Source organism: Chelonia mydas, chromosome 10 (genome assembly GCF_015237465.2).
Source record: "Chelonia mydas isolate rCheMyd1 chromosome 10, rCheMyd1.pri.v2, whole genome shotgun sequence".
Taxonomy (NCBI): domain Eukaryota; kingdom Metazoa; phylum Chordata; order Testudines; family Cheloniidae; genus Chelonia; species Chelonia mydas.
The window spans coordinates 77,907,917-77,927,861 of NC_051250.2; the positions used below are offsets into that span (position 1 = coordinate 77,907,917).

The 19,945-nt window shown below is 43.9% G+C and overlaps 1 protein-coding gene across 1 annotated transcript in view; it reads right to left on the minus strand.

The window, feature by feature from the left end:
* MEGF11 (multiple EGF like domains 11) overlaps window positions 1-19,945 on the minus strand; it is a 277,439-nt gene that overhangs the window by 115,928 nt on the left and 141,566 nt on the right. The window contains exons 7-9 of the mRNA XM_043523817.1: window positions 8,912-9,158; window positions 6,771-6,891; window positions 286-422 (exon numbers count right to left, since the gene is read on the minus strand). Of these exons, the coding sequence (XP_043379752.1) occupies window positions 286-422; window positions 6,771-6,891; window positions 8,912-9,158 (505 nt within the window). The remainder of the gene's footprint in view (window positions 1-285; window positions 423-6,770; window positions 6,892-8,911; window positions 9,159-19,945) is intronic.

Sequence of the window (19,945 nt, forward strand, 5' to 3'; positions counted from 1 at the left end):
TTTACATATCTTGTAAACATGGAATGCTTTCTATTAAATTTGGCGCTGTAAATATCTAAATTTAATTTAATCCATTAAATTTTTAAAAGAGCACAGTAAAAAAAAAAAGAAAACTAACAGTAAACAGTGAGCACTGCCACTGAAAAGTAATAACAAAGGCATATTTATAAAGCCTGAACCGCTGTAGGAAGAGGCACCTAACTGCAGCAACAGAAATGTAACACACTGTTCTCCAGAGAGCAAGATTGTTTAAGATTAATATTGAAGAGCAATGGGTTTTATTACCTGTCTCCCATATATCCAGCTGTACACAGGCATTTTCCTGTCACATGATCACAATGTCCTCCGTTATGGCACGGACAATCCTGGCTGCAGTTAATTCCAAAGGTTCCGGAAGGGCATGGCTCTGCACATACAAAACCCTGGGGAGGTGCAGAAAGAGCAGGGTTTCAGTGAAGAGTTGCAACGTTCTGAGCTTTTATTTGTGGCTAGTATATTTTTTTGTCTGTCTTGCTACACCTGGCTTCAGCCTGTCTTGCCTTTCAACCCCTGGCGGCTCCATGATTCCTGTTCCATCCTACTCCCTTCCCCTGGCCCCTCACCTCCCCTTCAGCAAGGCTCTGAGACAGAGTTGCCTCCTCCTCTAACCCAGGGGCACTATGCTGGCTGCAAACCAGCAGGGGGAGCAGACAGCTGCCAGACAGGTGGCAAAGAGGCCGCCTGGCTGCCTAGGCCCATCACTACCGCAGGTGCCTGATGGCCAGGAGAAGTAACTGCAACAAAACCCCTGCTCCGCCCCTGCTGCCATGTGGGTGATGACATAGGGGCCTGCTGACAAGACTGATGCCAACGTGTGAAGCGAGGCACATCTACCTGGCAGCTCTCTGCATGGACAAACCAAGATCCACAGAGATATAACTGGATTCCCCACTGATGTTCATCTGCCTGGCTACAGAGTCATGCCCCAACTTCCTTCTCTGCAGCCTCCAGCCTTGACCTCTGCAGGGGACGATCCCTCTGAATCAACCTGCATAAGCAATGGCTACTTAAGGCGCTGTCCATAAATGATGTACCACGTATTTTGGTGATTTTCAAGATCCACCCTCCTCCTGTAACACTCAGGCCTGGTCTACACTAGCAGGGGAATCGATCTAAGTTACGCAACTTCAGCCTACGTGAATAACGTAGCCGAAGTCGACGTACTTAGATCGACTTACCGTGGTGAGTCGACTGCTGCCGCTGCCCCCCCTCCATTGACTCTGTCTACGCCTCTCGCCGAGCTGAAGTACGGGAGTCGACGGGAGCGCTCGGGGATCGATTTATCGTGTCTAGTCTAGATGCGATAAATCGATCCCCACTGGATCGATTGCTGCCCGCCAATCCGGCGGGTAGTGAAGACATACCCAGAGACAAATGCACACAATTAAGGACCCACCTCACCCCCTGTAATTTATGGACAGCCCTCAACCTGCCACTTCAGTGTATCTCTGCACACCTACTCCCAGCCTTTAGACTGGCTGAGCATTATCCAGCACAGACGGACGAGCATCACGTACAAACCCCATCGGCCTATAAACTAAAACATGTTCATTTAAAATATGCTCCTGCAGCCCCTTTTCACTTGGAAGTTTTAAACCTAATAACAACAATCAGTTCAGAATGCTCTTCCCACTGAAATCAAAGGGGAGAGAAAATATTCCCATCACAACTCAACAAACAACTGGCTGTTCACACTGGATGAAACTCACCCTGGGGCATCAGGCCACCAGCAAGCTCATACGCCACCTACGGCCCATTTTGGCCCTCCACATCCCAGTGCCAATCCCGTCCCCTTGGCTCCATGTCCTGGTCCCCCATCCCTCTGCTCCTCCCAACCCCTTCTTCTCCTCCCTCCTTCTCTATGCTGCCAGGGCAGTAGCAGCAGAAGAGCTGAAAGCCGAGGAGAGAGAGCCTCCCTGCTCGCGGTTCCAGGGCCCAGTACCATGACAACCTCCCGGCAGCCAGGAGGAGCAATTGCTGTGAAAGTCCTGATCTGCCCATGTAGCCCTAGGATAGCACATACTCAGCGTAGATTGCGTCTTGGGACAATCTAGTTGCCAAATGCTAATAAGTCACTACTGAGCATGTGCCAACTAGATTTTCAGAGGCTCACAACTTCGCCAAATTTGAGCGGGTTTCCCCAGGGATGGTTAAAGGCACATCCATCACTCCAGGGCAATGTCCCTGCCAAAGTTCAACCCCCTGCTCCACAGCCTGGAAGCACCAGAGCTCCACAACTAAAAGGTTGTAAGACTTTAATATGGGCAAAACAACAGGTTTTCCCTTAACCTCAGACACCTAGCATGCAAAATTTCAGCCCAAACCATTCAAGTTGGACAGAGTTATAAGCAACTGAGGCAGGGTCTTACAATGGAAAGTGCTGGGAGACCTTAAGTATTGGAGTCACTGCCTGAATACACAACATTTGACAGAAAAGCCGAACTTTTTTGGGGGTGGGGTGGGGGGGGGTCTCTATGAAGTCTCATTTCCTCAACCAAGTGCCAGGGGCTCCTAGTTGTGAAAAAAGCACATATTGAATAAATCTTACACAAAAATGAAAAATAGAGCATCACAAATGAGGATATTCCTAGTTTCAGCTCCTCTTCCGGGGCCCAATGTCAACAGCTTAGGAAGTTCTGTAATAGCAACACACCTGCAATGGAAAGGCGGCCCGCTCTCCCTAACCATAAACCAGATCCCTCAGGTCTTTCTGAACCTGGTGATAGGTAGTTCCCTGGCTAGAAAACAGACATTTTGGCCTCAATTCAAGACCAGTCAGATTCCGCTGTAACAAACATGTCTCTCCAGGCTTGAGTAATAAGCAATACTATATATTTGGAAATGCAGGCATCCATTTATCTGGATAAATGCATTTTCACTTCATGTCTCAAAAAGAACAGGATTTTTATCAACAAACAATGACAAAGTAGTACTCTGAGATCTATCCCCCAGAGCCAAACAAATCTTTAGGCATAACTTTTTGCATTAATGTGTGCTAAGAGGATATAAAACGCCCCTTTGTGGAAGATCAAATGTCAGACGAAAGTTTCTTGTGGTTTACGCATCTTATCAGCAAAGTTTATTTTTTAAGACCCCAAACTCTTGGGCTTCTGCTTTTAATACAGTTTCCCAGCATTATTACAATTTTGCAGTAGAGAAAAAGTCTTCCCACCCCTTCGTTTATTTCATTTTACAAAAACCACAACAACAAAAAGAAACCTGCACATGGCTGAGATGGAGGCGAAAGCACCCACCAACCAACACCCACATCCACTGGAGTGAAAAATGCCCAATACATTTTAGCATTAGAAGCCACTCTTCTAGTATAATACTTCATACAATAGGCTGCATGCTGTCCTGGTGAAAAAAACATGGGGAAATAAATACTCAACATAAAACATTGAGTTATTGTAACTCACTGTATTTCTGTCGGATTCCCCCTTCACAGGAAAGGGTTTTACAAGGCAGCTTGAGGGGTAGAAGAAACAGCCTCTAAGGGAGGCAGATCCAAGGGGAAACCAGAGACTACCTCTCTAGGCCACTTTTACCCTTTCAATTTGGTGCCTAGTCCCCCAGGTACCACAGCTCCTAAGGAAGCAAAGCTGTCATTAATAAGTCCCATGGTCTGCAGCCCAGGAGAGGACAGAAAGTGCAGTGGGGGAGTAGTGGCAGGTCCCAGGAACTATAAAATTGGAGTAAATTTACAGTCGTATAAATCCAAGGAGAATTCTCTCTCTCACATGTGCAGTGTAACTCCAGTACACACACACACAGAGACAGTCTGAAGTATCCTCTGCAAGTAAACATCCAGTTGTCAAAGAAAGACTATCAATAGTATAAAAGAAAATGAACACAATTTAGCAGCCCTATCTCTCCTGCCCATTTATTGCCCACCTGTGTCTGGCTGCACAAACCACGGCACGTGCCAGGAGTTAAAACTCCAGCAAGAGAAAGGAATTAGTTGCTCTTTCTCTAGGCATTGGATTTTCAGCCTTTCATGAAAACCCTGGAGAGTCCCTTTAAATTTAAAATCCCAACATTTACAAGCTGAATTCTTCTGCTTATCATTTCCGTTTCTTCCCCCCAGAATACTTGATCTCTCACTTCAATTTTTAGTTATGCTCAGTTCAAACACATCAATTGTTAACTTCAGGTTTTTCTCTGGAGACTAAGCAGCCAACAATAGTTGTCAGGAAAGTCCCTCTGGGCCACTGAGTATTGCAGAAAAAATTCTAAGCTTCAAGTTGCACAGCGCAAATGGGACAGAACGAATAGCTGCACCTGCTCAGCAGTATCATTGCTGTAGCGCTCTCCTTTAGGGCCCACTTTGCACCTTAAAAGACTTCGAAAATTTTCTGATCTTCCTTTACATTCTTGTTTTTCTTTAGTGACATTTCCACCCTGCGAGAAAAGGTCTCCTGCCCAGACAGCAGAAAAGGAGGAGTCCAGTAAGACAATTTAGATTCTCAGAAACGCTGGTATGTGGAGTACAAATATTAGGGGAGCACTAGTGGCAGGAAAAAAAAAATCTCTGGATGACATACTGATGCTCATTTCTTTTTACTAATCAACTATCAGGGGAACTGCAGTGTGGCAGCACCGCCTGCCAGCCTGAGAAAAACAATGGGGTTGCCTGCTTCATCTGTTAGCTACGCACCCCTCAGGGAGGAACGGTCTTTTGCTCACCCATTGAATGCCAAATGAGGGTGACTTACCCTGTATGAACACTTTTGGGTTTTTTTGGACCAGCTTCCAGTCATCACTGTGTCACCACTCACTTTGGCTATGAGTGTCTTATGAGAGAGATCCACTTGAAGTTCTTAACATAGAGAAAGGCTTATGTTGAAAAGTCTGTGAAGGGATGGTTTGCTCATGCATCTCTATCCTCCTGTGATAGCTTACAACCTGCCACCAGAATCTTGAGGAAAATATCTTATCTGGCCCTAGCACCATGATCAAAATGTCTTTGACAAGCTAATTCAACTCTCTTGCAACCAAAGTTTATCTTCCAGGCAACGAGGCTTTTTTAAACCTCTTTGGGGCCAAATTCCTTGTGGTGTAAACTGGTTCAATCCCACTGAAACCAGTGAAGGTGCACTGTTTTACACCGGCAATGATTTTGCACTCAGTCTGTTGGCAGATTCCTATTACTGGGAGAGGGGGTGAAAAAAAATCTCTTGAATCAAATCCATCCCTGGTTTAATTCCACTGACTTCAATAGAGTTACACCACAGAGACATTTAGATCACTATATTTCAGTGTTTGGATCCAAACACAAGTTCTGTTCCCCTGCAAGCTTGTGATTGCTGACAATGAGGACACCGTTAAGGACCGGGCTATTTGTCATAGCATAATGGTGCACCTAGAAAAACAAGGAAGCGGCACCTGGACATCATTCTGGGCAATGGAAGATGCTCATTTGTGTATTGGAGGAAGGAACTGAGTGCCCTACTCTACATTTATCATTCCATACACAGGATATGCGGTACAATTCTCCCTCTTCCGAGCGCGCACGTGGAGGTATTTTAAAGAGCTAGAGGAATACAAAGTCCCCTCTCACTTCCGCACTTCCCAGGTGGAATTAGGTCCTCATCAAATTGTGATGTGTGATGATCTTTATGGCGTACCAGGAATTCGAAAAATCACAGGCATTGTTTTCCATTCAATTCCAGCAGGACTGCCAAGAGACTAATTGCTAATACTGGCAAAGTGCCAGGTAACGAAGCGCAGTTGAACGGTGTGCAGGCCTGGGAGATTTGACAAATCCGTAGAGAGTTAATTATCACATTATTGATAAAGTTAAGGATTTTTAAAATGTTTGGTCTTGCTTTCTTGACACAAAATGAAAGCGGAGGGTAATTTGCTCTCTCGGGGCCAACTGTTTCACGCAGGCAAAACTCCTATTAAAATCAATGGGAATTATGCCTGAGTAAGGACGGTAGCACTGACCCTATCTCCGTGGCCCTGCGATGCTGTGTCTATTCTCTGTAGTGTTGCCTTTCAGAGCCACGGCTCTTCTCCCACCTTCTCCCTCTCCTGTTATGAAAACACCACAGCGTTCGGCGTTTGCTCAGCATTCTCCCTAAGGGTTGCATGTAGCTGCACTACCCCAGGAGAAGGCGCAAGGAGGAATTGTAACTCACAGAGGCCCAATTCCTCCCTGCTCCCCCCTTGCCCACAGGGGTGCTTTGGGGGGAGAACAATGTGCTACAGCTCTTTGCAGGGTGTAGCACACTCCCTCTCCTAGCACTGGCTCTGCTCTGCAGCTCAGCACTGGAGTGTGGGGGAGCCAAGCTTCTGCCCGCTCCTTACCCCTCTCTGCCCATTCCAGACCCAGCTGCTCAGGAAATAGCACAGGGCATGCTGCCACTGCTCTCCACACTTTCAGCCATGACGTGGGGAGGATCCATATGGGGGAGGAGGAACCTTATTCCTCCTCACTCCCCAGTGCAGGTGCATTGAGGCTAGTCACAGTCTCTTATGTGTTTACTGCACCGCAGCAGTGCCTCGGGGCCCCACTGCGGTAAGTGCTGTACGTGAACATACGGAAAAGACGGGCCCCCCTGCGACGTGTTTACAGTCAAGGCATATGACAAGAGACAGCAGGTGGATACCGAGAGCAGACAGAGGGAGCCCAAGGTATCGACGGTAAGTAAGTAAATGATAATGTACTTTCAAAGTAAATATAAGCAAAGATCTACAGGTGCAGTGAGTGGTAACTTGTTACATACCATCCATCCAGGCGGACAGGAGCACTCGCCAGTGATATGGTGACAGACTCCCCCATTCTGGCATGGGCAGCGCAATTCACACTGAGCTCCATGACTGCCTGGAGGGCAGTGCTCTTCACAGCTTGGCAGGGGGCAGGTGGGGTGGGGGGAACAAAACACAAGTGATCACTTTAAAAGCAAACATTAACAAGAAACGGGCAAATCCACACCACACAGCCTCATGGGAGCTCTTATGCAAATCATCAATGGCTCAGTGAGTTTCAATGGGCAATGTCAACAGTAAAAATTAATTAACCAAAATTTCCAACATTTAAGTTCCTACAAGATGCTGTGTTTGTGTTCTGAGGAGCCAGTCCTGCAAGCCCAGTTCACGTGTGTACTCTTTACTCGCGCATGAAGTCCCGCCAGCCTCAGCCGAACTGCTCCCGTGAGTAAAGACAACTCATGCACATCAGGATTGCAGGATCCAGCCTTTAACGCTTAATTACACGATGCAGCAATAAAACAAGCAGCAAACAAAATAAAACAGGATTAAAATGCTGAAAAACAGTAAGTGTTCTGTTCTTCCAAAATTATTACAAAATGTCAAATGTAATTCCCCCCCCGGTGCAGAGGGCAGGCACAGGGCCACCTGAGCCCTGAAATTGTCATCCAATGCCTCCTGAGGTCAATGCAAGGACTGCATGGCTTTCATGATACTGAAGTGACCCAAATAGGCCTGTGCTAGCTCTCTGCACCTGGGTGCTTTTCACCACATTTGGCTGCTGCTTTCTCAGATTACCACTTTTAACAGATTAGGCTCCTCACAAGCAAAAAACAGACTATTCCTCCAAACAGAGATGCTCATGCAACATATTAGTAGCTGATCCTGCAAACACTTTACTGCTGTGAGTGGACGGGATTACTCAACAGTAAGCAGAACCTTTGGTAGTAAGTGCTTATAAGACTGAGTTCATAATATTGTAAGGAAATCAGGTACGTAATAAAATATTTAAAGGGACACAATTTACTGGTACAGGTTAATACAGTCTTTATTTTCTATCTAGGCATAAGCATTCTTTCCTTCATACTGGCCCACAGGCAATGCTAGATTACCCCAATAAATAAATAAATAAATAAATTTTTTCAAGAACAGAGCAAGACAAGGTGGGTGAGGTAATATCGGTTATTGGACCAACTTCTGTTGGTGAGAGAGACAAGCTTTTGAGCCACAAGGAGCTCTTCTTCAGGTCTGCATCAGTGTCAATGGGACTGAAGAAGAACTCTTTGCAGCTCAAAAGCTTGTCTCCCTCACCAACAGAAGTTGATCCAATAACAGGTATTACCTCACCCACCTTGTCTCTAATATCCTGGGACTGACACAGCTACAACTACCCTGCATACAAAAAAAAAGTAGGGCATTTGCCATAGATTTTCAAAAAGCCGTAAGTAGGCCTCAGTGAACAAAACACCTCTCCCCCCAGAAAATTCTCCTGTTTCCTTTAAATAATTTTGAAAAGCATAATTACTTCTGAAACTACTGCAAGAACTCTAATGAGAACTGACTTTACACTGTCGGCAATTTTAAACAAGAAGCTATTGCTCAGCTGCCCTAAAATTAATATGCAGATTTGGTGAATCTAACTCGTAAACTTTCAGTGTGGGATATGGAGATTTAGCTACGTAATTCTTGTCACAGTTAACGGGAGTCACAGAGCGAGAAATTTGCCCCCTAGATACTAAGCCGATAGAGTTATCTTTAATTCTTCCTCAGTTATATTGGAAGTCAGAGAAAAGGAGTCCCATTTGCTACTGCATTGGATTGCTAAACATGTATCTCCGATTGCTTGTAAGTACAGTACTATGGTTTGATTCTCATATTCATACCATAGCTACAGTAATTTTACTCACAGGTAAATCTCCTGAATTTTTAATTTCTCTTTAGACTAAAATTTGATTTCCACGTGTTGACAGCTGTAATTAGCAGTGATAAACAGTGCTCCTTGGTTCGGTCTCCCATAAATCCTGTTACCTGGTTTCTAGAGAGTAAAAAGTATAATGTATCGATTGTGTATATTTTATCAAACATGCACTGAACTAAGAGGGGTCAAAGCAAAGCTATTAAGTCATGCACAGTAAAATATGCCTGTCATTGAACTTACAATACCCCTGCGTATCCGGGAGCACAATGACATTCTCCTGTTTTATGGTCACAGGTTGCTCCATTTTGGCACTGGCATTTAAACTGGCAGCCCTTTCCATAAGTCCCAGGGTCACAGAGCTCTTCACAGCGCCATCCTTGGTACCCATCTGCACAGACACAGGCTCCAGTGATAGGGTTGCAGAGAGCCTCGTTCTGGCATTGGCAGCGGTTGCTACAATGCGGTCCCCAGTGATCACTATCACAACCTGTAAGAGACACATTCATTTACTGAGTTGATTAGGTGAGTGCATTCACAGAGTCTCATTCCATCCTTTGATGCTTAGTCTGGCAAGCATAGAAAAAAGGCATGGTTAACATCAGGCACTTACACAAAGGTCTTTACGCTTGTTTAACTAAGGCCCTGGTCCAGCAAGGTACTTTAGCACATGAGTACCACAAGGGAGTAGTCCTGGGCTTAAAATTAAAAGCACACTGTTAAGTGCTTTGCAGGATTAGAACCTAAATCTTTTAATAGCCTCTCTCCCAGTATGCCTGAGAAAGCTGGAAGGAGCAAACCCAGGGTGGAATTAGAGGTATAGGCTGAAATCCTGGCTGCACTGACGTCAAGCTACACATGCTTTGTACTGCTGTTGCAAGACTTCAAAATGTAAATGTAAAGCCACAGTCATTGGAAGCACTCGTCCTACAAACCACAAGGTCTCCTCTACTCTTCAAATAGCTTCCATCAGAGGTGAAGTCTCTCCCACGAAAAATAGATAATTTTTTGTCCTTTTGTTTCTGGAAAGTTGCGTATTAGTGGCTTGGAATGAGGAACTTCAGCCAGGGTGAAGAGGAAGATACATTATTCAACCAGCATTGCTGATCTTCAATTTTTACTTTTAAAAGAAAACCCTGTATTGAACAAAAGCATAAAAGGCCAAAATCAACCTGGGAGAAGGCACAACTCCACTGGCTTCAAAAAGAAGTAGAGCTACCTGTTCCAGGCACAAATTTATCTCATTGACTATACACCTACATGCTGCATGGAGAGAGGTGCATGGCCTAGCGACCTGAGCACAGGACAGGGCGTGAGGAACTTTGGCCTAATTCTCGCTCTGCCTTGTGCAAGTCACTTTATTGCTCTGACTCAGTTCCCTTAGGTGTAGAACAGGGACGATGCTTACCAAAGTTGCAGGTAGCAGTGTAAAATGGTCTGAGAATACAAATCTCTCTGTTCACATGTATTGAATTAGAATCACAGAACTGGAAGGGATCTCGAGAGATCATCTAGTGCAGTCCCCTGCACTCAAGGCAGGACTAAGTATTAGAGAGAGAGAGAGAGAGAGAGAGTGTGCGTGTGTGTGTGTGGTGAAGCATTAAGAAAAGTATTGTATGTAAGCTGGAGGGGCAGGGAAAGTGTCTATGTTTATACAGTGGCTAGTCCAGATTGGACCCTGAAACTCCACTGTGATATTACTTAACGTTTAGATGTGCCCATTTTATTTAAACGTTTATTTCAAATTTCTCTCTTTCTCTAGCTTTGCCAAATCTCACTCCACGCTGTAATCATAGAATCACAGAAACGTAGGACTGGAAGGGACCTCAAGAAATCACAAGGTCCTACAGTGAGGCAGGACTAAATAAACCTAGTCCAGTGGTTCTCAAACTAGGGCCGCCGCTAGTTCAGGGAAAGCCCCTGGCGGGCCGGGCCAGTTTGTTTACCTGCTGCGTCCACAGGTTTGGCCGATCACGGCTCCCACTGGCCGCAGTTCGCCGCTCCAAGCCAATGGGGGCTGTGGGAAGCGGCGCAGGCCGAGGGATGTGCTGGCCGCCCTTCCTGCAGTCCCCGTTGGCCTGGAGCGGTGAACCGCGGCCAGTGGGAGCTGCGATCGGTCAAACCTGCGGACGCGGCAGGTAAGCAAACCGGCCCAGCTTGCCAGGGGCTTTCCCTGAACAAGCGGCGGCCCTAGTTTGAGAACCACTGACCTAGACCAAACCTGTTCTTAAAAACTTCCGAAGACAGGGATTCCCCATTCTCCCTTGGAAACCTATTCCAGGGCTAAATTTATAGTTAAGAGTTTTTTCTAACACTTAATCTAAATCTCCCTTGCTGTGGATTAAGCCTGTTACTTCTTGTCCTACCTTCAGTAGACACAGAGAACAACTGATCCTTTTTATAACAGCCCTTCACATATGTGAAGATTCTCAGGTCCCCGCTCAGTCTTCTTCTCTCAAGACTAAATATGCCCAGGTGTTTTTATTCACAAGGAAGATCAGGGTGCACCAGGAAGGAGCAGCAACTCCTCTGACTGGCTGTAACATTTAAAAAAATTCGGATAGTAAAACCGGCCTGTAGTGGGTGGGAAACTGGCTCGCCATTGGATGGATTTTCCAAAGGCTTTTAAACACAATGCCTCAGTGCTCACACGTTACACCATTCGGTATGTCTAGTTCAAGGTAGCCAGCCAAAATGTTTTAACTTGCTATTAAATAAAACAGCTTGGCACACAACAAATATTGAGAATGTGAATTTCACTGGGAGGTATTTAAAAGAAGACCTACAAATAAGGATTTAAAAGGCAGCAGACGCCACATGGAAAAAAAAAAAAAAGATGGGGCCAGATTTGCTTCTCATTCAGAGTGCCCCAGGGACCAGATCCAACTCCAGCTGAAGCTGATGGAGCCTCTTCTACTTTACAGAAACTACAGGCAGGTTTGAATCACAATTTCTGAAAAAGTACCCATCAGGGGTAGATCGGGGTGGCCAACCTGAGCCTGAGAAGGAGCCAGAATTTATCAATGTACATTGCCAAAGAGCCACAGTAATACGTCAGCAGCCCCCCACCAGCTCCCTCTCCCCCCGTCCCCGTTCCCAGCATCTCCCGCCCACCGGCAGCCTCGTCGAGCTGCACCTCCCCCTCCCACCCCGCACCTCCTGATCAGCTGTTTCATGGCATGCAGGAGGCTCTAGGGCAGAGGGGGAGGAGCGAGGACACGGCAGGCTCAGGGAGGGGGCGAGAAGGGGTGGAAGGGGCAGAGCCAGAGGTTCAGCAGTGAGCATCCCCCGGCCCATTGGAAAGTTGGCGCCTGTAGCTCCAGCCCCAGAGTCGGTGCCTCTACAAAGAGCCACATATTAACCTCTGAAGAGTCGCATGTGGCTCCGGAGCCGGAGGTTGGCCACCCCGGTCTAGATAATGCCTAGGAGTCTTTCCACTAACTTCAGTGAGAGCTGGATGAAGGCCTATAACAGAGGTAAAGCAGGTGAACACAGTACCACTGTGCTGTTGTAAAATGAGTGTTAGAGGAGTATCAGCTTATTGTATTCAGAAGTGTCGTGGGGATTTTATACAAAGCATTTTGTATTTTCATTACCTCCATCTCCTCCAGGTTTAATGTCTGAGCAATTTAACATGAAAGTTGGATCTTTCTTGCTCAAAATTGTATCCATTCCTGTTGTTTACTCCTCACTTAAAGCCATAAACTGTTGTGACAAACTGTGTCGTTGCTAGATGGATCATTGTAAAATAAAAATTGGGGTTTGTGGGCCAGATTCTGGTTCCAGGGACATCAATATAAAAGACTTGTGACAAACTGTGTCGTTGCTAGATGGATCATTGTAAAATAAAAATTGGGGTTTGTGGGCCAGATTCTGGTTCCAGGGACATCAATATAAAAGACTTACATTGGGTCACCCCGGATTTTCACCTCTATGTCTGAAAGCAGAATCTAGCCATGGGACTTTATTTTATATTATATAATATTTATATTGCAATAGTTTCCAGGACCCCCATTGTTCTAAGCACTATACAGACAAATGCAAAGATACAGTCTTTCCCCCAAAGAGCTCATATACTAAAGCCTAGATCCTGCAAATATTTACGTCTGAGTAGTTCCACTGTGCTTACCATGACTACCCATGTGTGTAAAATTATTCATCTGTGTAAGTGGCTGCAGGATCAGGGTCTAGCAGTTCAAGTTGGAGAATAAAACACTAGAAGCAGATGAAACCTTAACCAAAAAATAACCTTTTCCCATGGAATTTAGTGTGTGAAATCCTAATTTATGTCCCAATAGTGGCTCCAGATTTGGATATCTGTGAAACCAGTGTAAATGGCCTCACCTCCCATTGCGTGGACTCAATCCCAGGTGAGGATGATGGAGTTCAGAGAACTCAGCATCACACGGACTTAAGCCTCTGGGCTGTAAGATCGTTGGGGCAGAGAGCTGTCATTTTTAAATCTTTCTGTCAAACATCGTGTAGGCCTGGCACAGTTTAGCCCTGGTCCTGATGGAGCCTCTAGGCCAGTGGTTCTCAACCTGCAGGCTGCTTGTGGTCCAATCAACTCACAGCTGCAGCCCATGTGACATCTCAGGGCTTTAGAGGTAGTATATATATTGTGTGAATGCAGCCCACATAACACATAGAATGCTGCCTACGTGGCTCATAATGGTAAACAGGTTGAGAACCACTTCTCTAGGCTCTACTGTAATAGACAAATAATAATAGCAACAACATGAGAGTAGGAGAATAATTGAAGCTTACACAGAAGCTATACTCTAAATGCACGTGCTATTTAAAATGTCAAAATGATGTACAGACTGGAACCGCAACATCAGTAAGAGAGCCAACTGGGAGCGGTGATGTCAGGGAGGTATGACTGCTTCGTGTGTTTGTGTGTGTGTGACAGAGAGAGAGAGAAATGTGAAACGTGTAGCACTCTCCAGGGAAAGGCTGTATTAATGAGAGCAGCCATATTGCAGGTCATGTGCCAACATTCCTTGGCAAATGTATTCACTCACTTCCTCTCTCGCAGAGATACCACCATAGATTAATTGCCAACAATAAAAGGGTAAATAGCTACGTAAAGGACGAGATGGGGTGCGTAAGTGTAATCAGAGATGTCTGCATATTATAAATCTACAGGTGAGCAAGTCATGCCTCTGCAAAACGCACAGTTCTAATACAATGCAAAACATCAGGCCTAGTGAAAGTGCATGCTAATTATATCGTGCACTCGGTTCTGAGAGCTACTATGGCATGTATCATCATATCACCAAATTCTGTTCTTCCACTGTCAGTTTAGTTTCACAATACACACCCAATAAGGACATGTCTGAGAAACCCATTCACCCGGAACAACTGTATTCTCCTCCATGCATGATTACTGAGCCACTGTGTTCAGGATGAGTAGATCTACTGAGAATTTAGCATGGCAGCACAAGTTGGACAAAGATGAAGCAAACAGAGAGGTCTAAAAATTGAGCGGATAAATAAAATGAGTTCCAAGGAAACTATGCCACTTATCAAACGACTTATGCCAATGAGAGACCGTTATTTGTGCCCTTGTGGTGCATTTCCATCACACTCTAGATACACTATTAATATGAAAAAGACACCCTATATAGCAACAGCAGCACAACCTGCACCGTTAAGGGCTGTGATTATTTGACCTCTATCATAATCTTATGTGTGTTGGTGGGTTCTTGTTTTTTTTTATATAGTGACCATATTCATACTCTATGTGCGTACAACCAACAGAATCTTATCGACATGCTATCAGAGATAAAGCAGAGAAAAGTAATGTAGGTATCCTTATCTCAGTGTAAGAAAAAAGGGCCAAATTCGGATGTCAGTTATGCTGATGTCAATCTGGAGTTACTTCATTACCTGCAAGGAATTTACTCCAGATTAACACCAGGGTAACCAAGAGCAGATTTTAGCCAATTATCACTATTCTGGAATATTTCTAAATTTAATTGGGAATGTTTAAATAAAACACTAGCCTTGTTAAGAGGATATATAACAAATCAAACGAAATGACCTGAATCTGAGGTGAGAAGGTGCCTGTAAAGCAGGATTATCATGAGTTATTTAATGCATTTTTTTGAAACCACAAAGAGTTTCTGCCCTTAACATAACTGTACACCTGAAACATTACTGTAGTTAATAGGACTGCATGGGTATAATTAGTGCCGAATTTAGTTCTATATTTGTCTTTAACTCTGTGTTAGGACATGATTGCACATCTCTATATGACACTGAGTCTGGAACACACGACCCAAGCCACTAACAAACATGAAGAGACAGCAGTAAAACCTAAAATACCCTATTCCAGGATACCAGGAGCAAAGAGTTAAAATAATCCACTAGCTTTGCAAACCCTGTACTGGGTCAAGAGTGAAAATCTGTTCTGGTCACATTCTTGTACCTAGCTGACATTTACCCATGTTATAACCACACCATTCAGTTTGGCACAATTCAGCACAGTTGGCAGGAGATGCCCAGGACTGGAACAGGATGCAGGAAAGGGGAATCCTTGGGGTCACAAAGGCAGTTCACACTACCATGCACTTGGCTCCGGCCAGTTCTATTAATTCCTCATGTTAATGAACATTAAAAGTCAAATCAACATCTGTTTTAAAGGAAAGAGCCAGCAGGATACAAATCTCTTTCTGATCTGCTTGAATCTAAACCCAGAAGACTGCTTATCCTAACAGCTTCCTACATTTGCCTTACAAATTACAGCTGTCCTCAAAATAATCACAACTTCAGAAGACCCTTTCAAAGAATTTTGCACAAAAGCTCAGTGGCAGAAACATCAAAACTATGCGATGGCAAAATAATGGAGAACCAGGTCTAAATGTCAGATTTCTAGAGAATACATATGGATAAAGATGCACTATTGAAACAATGGTTTAATTGCTTATTCCCAACACTATCAAGATAGCGATGATAAACTGCATGTTGAGAGAGATTGCTCAGTCCCTACAGGACAGAAAGCTATTACAACCATTAAAGAAGTTAACACATTGAGTTTCTGTAGATAAAAAATATATTGGGACATTGGGATATTAAAAACTATATTTTAATACTCTGTTACAAAGACTGTCTTTGATTATCAGAAGGGTATTGGTTGGTAAATGCAACAGTTGTTGACATAATTAACTTCTGTAAGGTGTTGGACTTGATACCTAAGAACATTTTGACTAAAAAAAACCTAGAATGCTATAAAATTAACATGGCACACATTATATGGATTCAAAGCTGGCCCACTGATTGGTCTAAAAACGTAACTGTAAATGGGGAATCATCATCAAGCAGGTGGGTTTCTAGTGGGGTTCTGCAGCGATCAGTTCTTGGCCCTATGCTATTTATCATTTTTATGAATGACCTGGAAGAAAACAAATCATCACTGAAAGTTTGGAGATGATGCATAAATTGGAGGAGTGGTAAATAATGAAGAGGACGGTCTAGATTGTTTAGTAAGGTGGGGGCCTCTTTCCTGGAAAGCAGTGACCCTCAAAAAGATTTGGGGGTTGTGGTAGTTAATCAGCTGCACATGAGCTCCCAGACACGGTGGACAAAAGCGCGAATGCAATCCTGGGATGCATAAACAGGGTAATCTCAAGTAGGACCAGAGAGATTATTTATTTTACCTCTGTATTTGGCACTGGTGCAACCACTACTGGAGTACTAGCTCCAGTTCTGGTGCCCAAATTTAAGAAGGATGTTGATAAATTACAGAGGGTTCAGAGAGCCATGAGAATGATTAAAGGATTAGAATACAAGCCTTATAGCTGGAGACTAAGGAGCTCAATCTATGTCTCTTAAACAAAGAGAAGGTTAAAGGATGACTTGATTACAGTTTATAATTATCTACATGGGAAATAAATACTTGATAATGGGCTCTTCAGACTAGCAGAGAAAGGTATAACGTAATTCAATGGCTGGGAGTTGAAGCTAGACAAATTCAGACTGGAAATAAGGCATAAATATTTAATGGTGAGGGCAAATAACCACTGGAACAATTTCCAAGGGGTCATGGTGATTTCTCCATTACTGGAAATTTTGAGATCAAAACTGGATGTTTTTCTAAGAGATGTGCTCTAAGAATTATTTTGGGGAAATTCTATGGGCCATGTTACACAGGAGGTCAGACTAGGTGATCCTAGTGGTCCCTTCTGGCCTTGGAATCTATTCACCTATGAATTATAGGCAGAACTGGTACCGCTGCCTATAGTTAAGAGTCTCCATCACTTTCCACTATAAGACCCTGCTTTCATTTGTTTACAACACTGCCATAATTTAACACTTCAGCCTAAAATTTCCCATGCCAGGTGTCTGCCTCGGGATGAATTTTTTTGGATAATTTCAACAGAAATGATTCTGCTGTTTCAGAGAATGAAAGCAGGGGAAAATATACTATTTTGCTCATGTTAAAAAAGTCTTACAACTTTTGCTGAGGAGCTCTAGCACCTCTGTGCTTTGGAAAAAGGGCTTGGGATTTAGCAGGGAGCTGCCCGGATGTCACTGATATTCTTTAAGTAATCCCAGTGAAAATCCACCCAAATCTGACCCAGTTTTAAACCTTTAAAAATTGCAGTTTGCTTGTGCTCAGTATACATTTGTTATAGTTTGGCAACGTGTTCTCCTAAAATACTGCCTGCACTCTGCATGCTGTAGTCAAGGACTTCAGAGACTTAAAAGGACTTTCCTTGCAACTTTCCTTCTTCCTGGCAGCCCGGGGCAACTGTGTCTCTTATCCCACTCTAGTGACTGGTCCACATAGAGGATGACAACTTTCTATTAGTTCATTAGCCCAAGTGGCAGAGGTCTATGGAGCTAAAGATTCCAATCATGTTGATGACTCATGTGGATGTCAATTTGTTTCCCACATGATGGAATATCTGTTTCTTTCAGTTTTTAAAAAAGCTATGATATTACACCCAAAATGACAGGTTTCAGAGAAACAGCCGTGTTAGTCTGTATTCGCAAAAAGAAAAGGGAGTACTTGTGGCACCTTAGAGACTAACCAATTTATTTGAGCATAAGCTTTCGTGAGCTACAGCTCACTTCATCGGATGCATACTGTGGAAAGTGTAGAAGATCTTTTTATACACACAAAGTATGAAAAAATACCTCCCCCCACCCCACTCTCCTGCTGGTAATAGCTTATCTAAAGTGATCACTCTCCTTACAATGTGTATGATAATCAAGGTGGGCCTTGATTATCATACACATTGTAAGGAGAGCGGTCACTTTAGATAAGCTATTACCAGCAGGAGAGTGGGTGGGTGTGTGTGTGTGTGTGTGTGTGTGTGTGTGTGTGTGTGTGTGTGTGTGTGTGTGTGTGTGTGTGTGTGTGTGTGTGTGTGTGTGTGTGTAAACATGGATTTGTGCTGGAAATGGCCCAACTTGAGTATCATACACATTGTAAGGAGAGTGATCACTTTAGATAAGCTATTACCAGCAGGAGAGTGGGGTGGGGGGAGGTATTTTTTCATGCTTTGTGTGTATAAAAAGATCTTCTACACTTTCCACAGTATGCATCCGATGAAGTGAGCTGTAGCTCATGAAAGCTTATGCTCAAATAAATTGGTTAGTCTCTAAGGTGCCACAAGTACTCCTTTTCTTATTACACCCAAAAAACTATCATAAAAGAATTAAGGCTTCAAAGCCCAGCACGCAAATGTTAGAATGTGCCAGAATTAAAGTCGCCTGTGCAACCTTAATTCAATCCCCTTTCGTGTATGCATGACGATGCAGTCTTTAATTACATGATCACAGACAATTTTTTCCACATTCTGGCATTTCCTAACTTTTGCGTGTGTTAGGATATAGATATTCAGGCCTGTCTGTAAAGGCCTATACTCTAAGAATTTAGGTGTATTCTTATCACTTAGCTAGTTATAGACGTATAAAAGAAAGAATCAAAATCACTGTCTGCCAGGGTAAGGTCCTTCTCTTACTGTGACAGTCTGAGGCCCTGTTCTTAGGCTAAGGCTTTTGGCTAAGCAACAGAGGCAGCCATAAGCTGGGAAAGGTCACATCCTCACATTCCAAACTAGGCACATTGAAAGAAGGTGCTATGGGGCTGTTAGGCATACACTCCTGTCCTGATAATGCCTATCGCCTCCAGAGGAAGGGAAGTGCTTAGAAGATGTAAAAGGAAACTTAGTTTGATAGCATCCTGTCTGGCAAGAACTCACTTATCAATAGCTGGGATGTGAAATCCTCACTTCTGTAATGTTTTGTCATTATAGTTCCCACTTTGCTATTGTTTGTCTGTATAACCTCTGTCTGGTTCTGTGATTGTTCCTGTCTGCTGGATAATTAATTTTGCTTGGTGTAAACTAATTAAGGTGGTGGGATCTAATTGGTTACATAATCATGTTACAATATGTTAGGATTGGTTAGTTAAATTTCAGGAAAATGATTGGTTAAGGTATAGCTAAGCAGAACTCAAGTTTCACTAGATAGTCTGCAGTCAATCAGGAAGTGTGCGTGTGTGTGGGTGGGAAATGGGAACAGGGAATGGGGGTGGGGAAATTGGAATCATGTTTTGCTAAAGGGGGAAATGGGAACAGGGAATGAGGGTGGGGAAATTGGAATCATGTTTAGCTAAAGGGGGAAATGGGAACAGGGACACAGGTAAGCCTCTGTGGTGTCAGAGCTGGGAAGGAGGACACTAAGGAAGGAAACTGGAATCATGCTTGCTGGAAGTTCACCCCAATAAACATCGAATTGTTTGCATCTTTGGACTTCGGGTATTGTTGCTCTCTGTTCACGCGAGAAGGACCAGGGAAGGAAGTGGGTGAAGGAATAAGCCCCCTAACAGCGTGCTTGACTCCGCAACCTTCATGTTCTTTTTATGTTGGTTGTTGTGTGTAATACTATATATACACACCATGCTTTGAACTTGTTGGAGTCTTTATCTTTAGTTCCAAATTTTCAGCCCTGGTGTCCAATATTACACCCAAAGAAAATGTTCATCTTAGTCTTTACATCTGCAAGACTGGGTGGGGCACACACTTTCCACATGCAAACAGGCATTTCCGAGATCATATGCCTTAGCTGGGTGTGGGAACATAGGTGGACATAAAATCAGAGGTTGATTTGAAACCCGCTAGAACTTGAACTCAATGTAATTTCCCAATGCTGGAGATCTTCCTTCATCTGCGAGAAGGGAAAAGAAGGGGAGGTAATTTCAATAGCATTAGTGATTTTTCCCTGAACAGATAGATTATTCCTCACAGGATGAAATTAATCTAA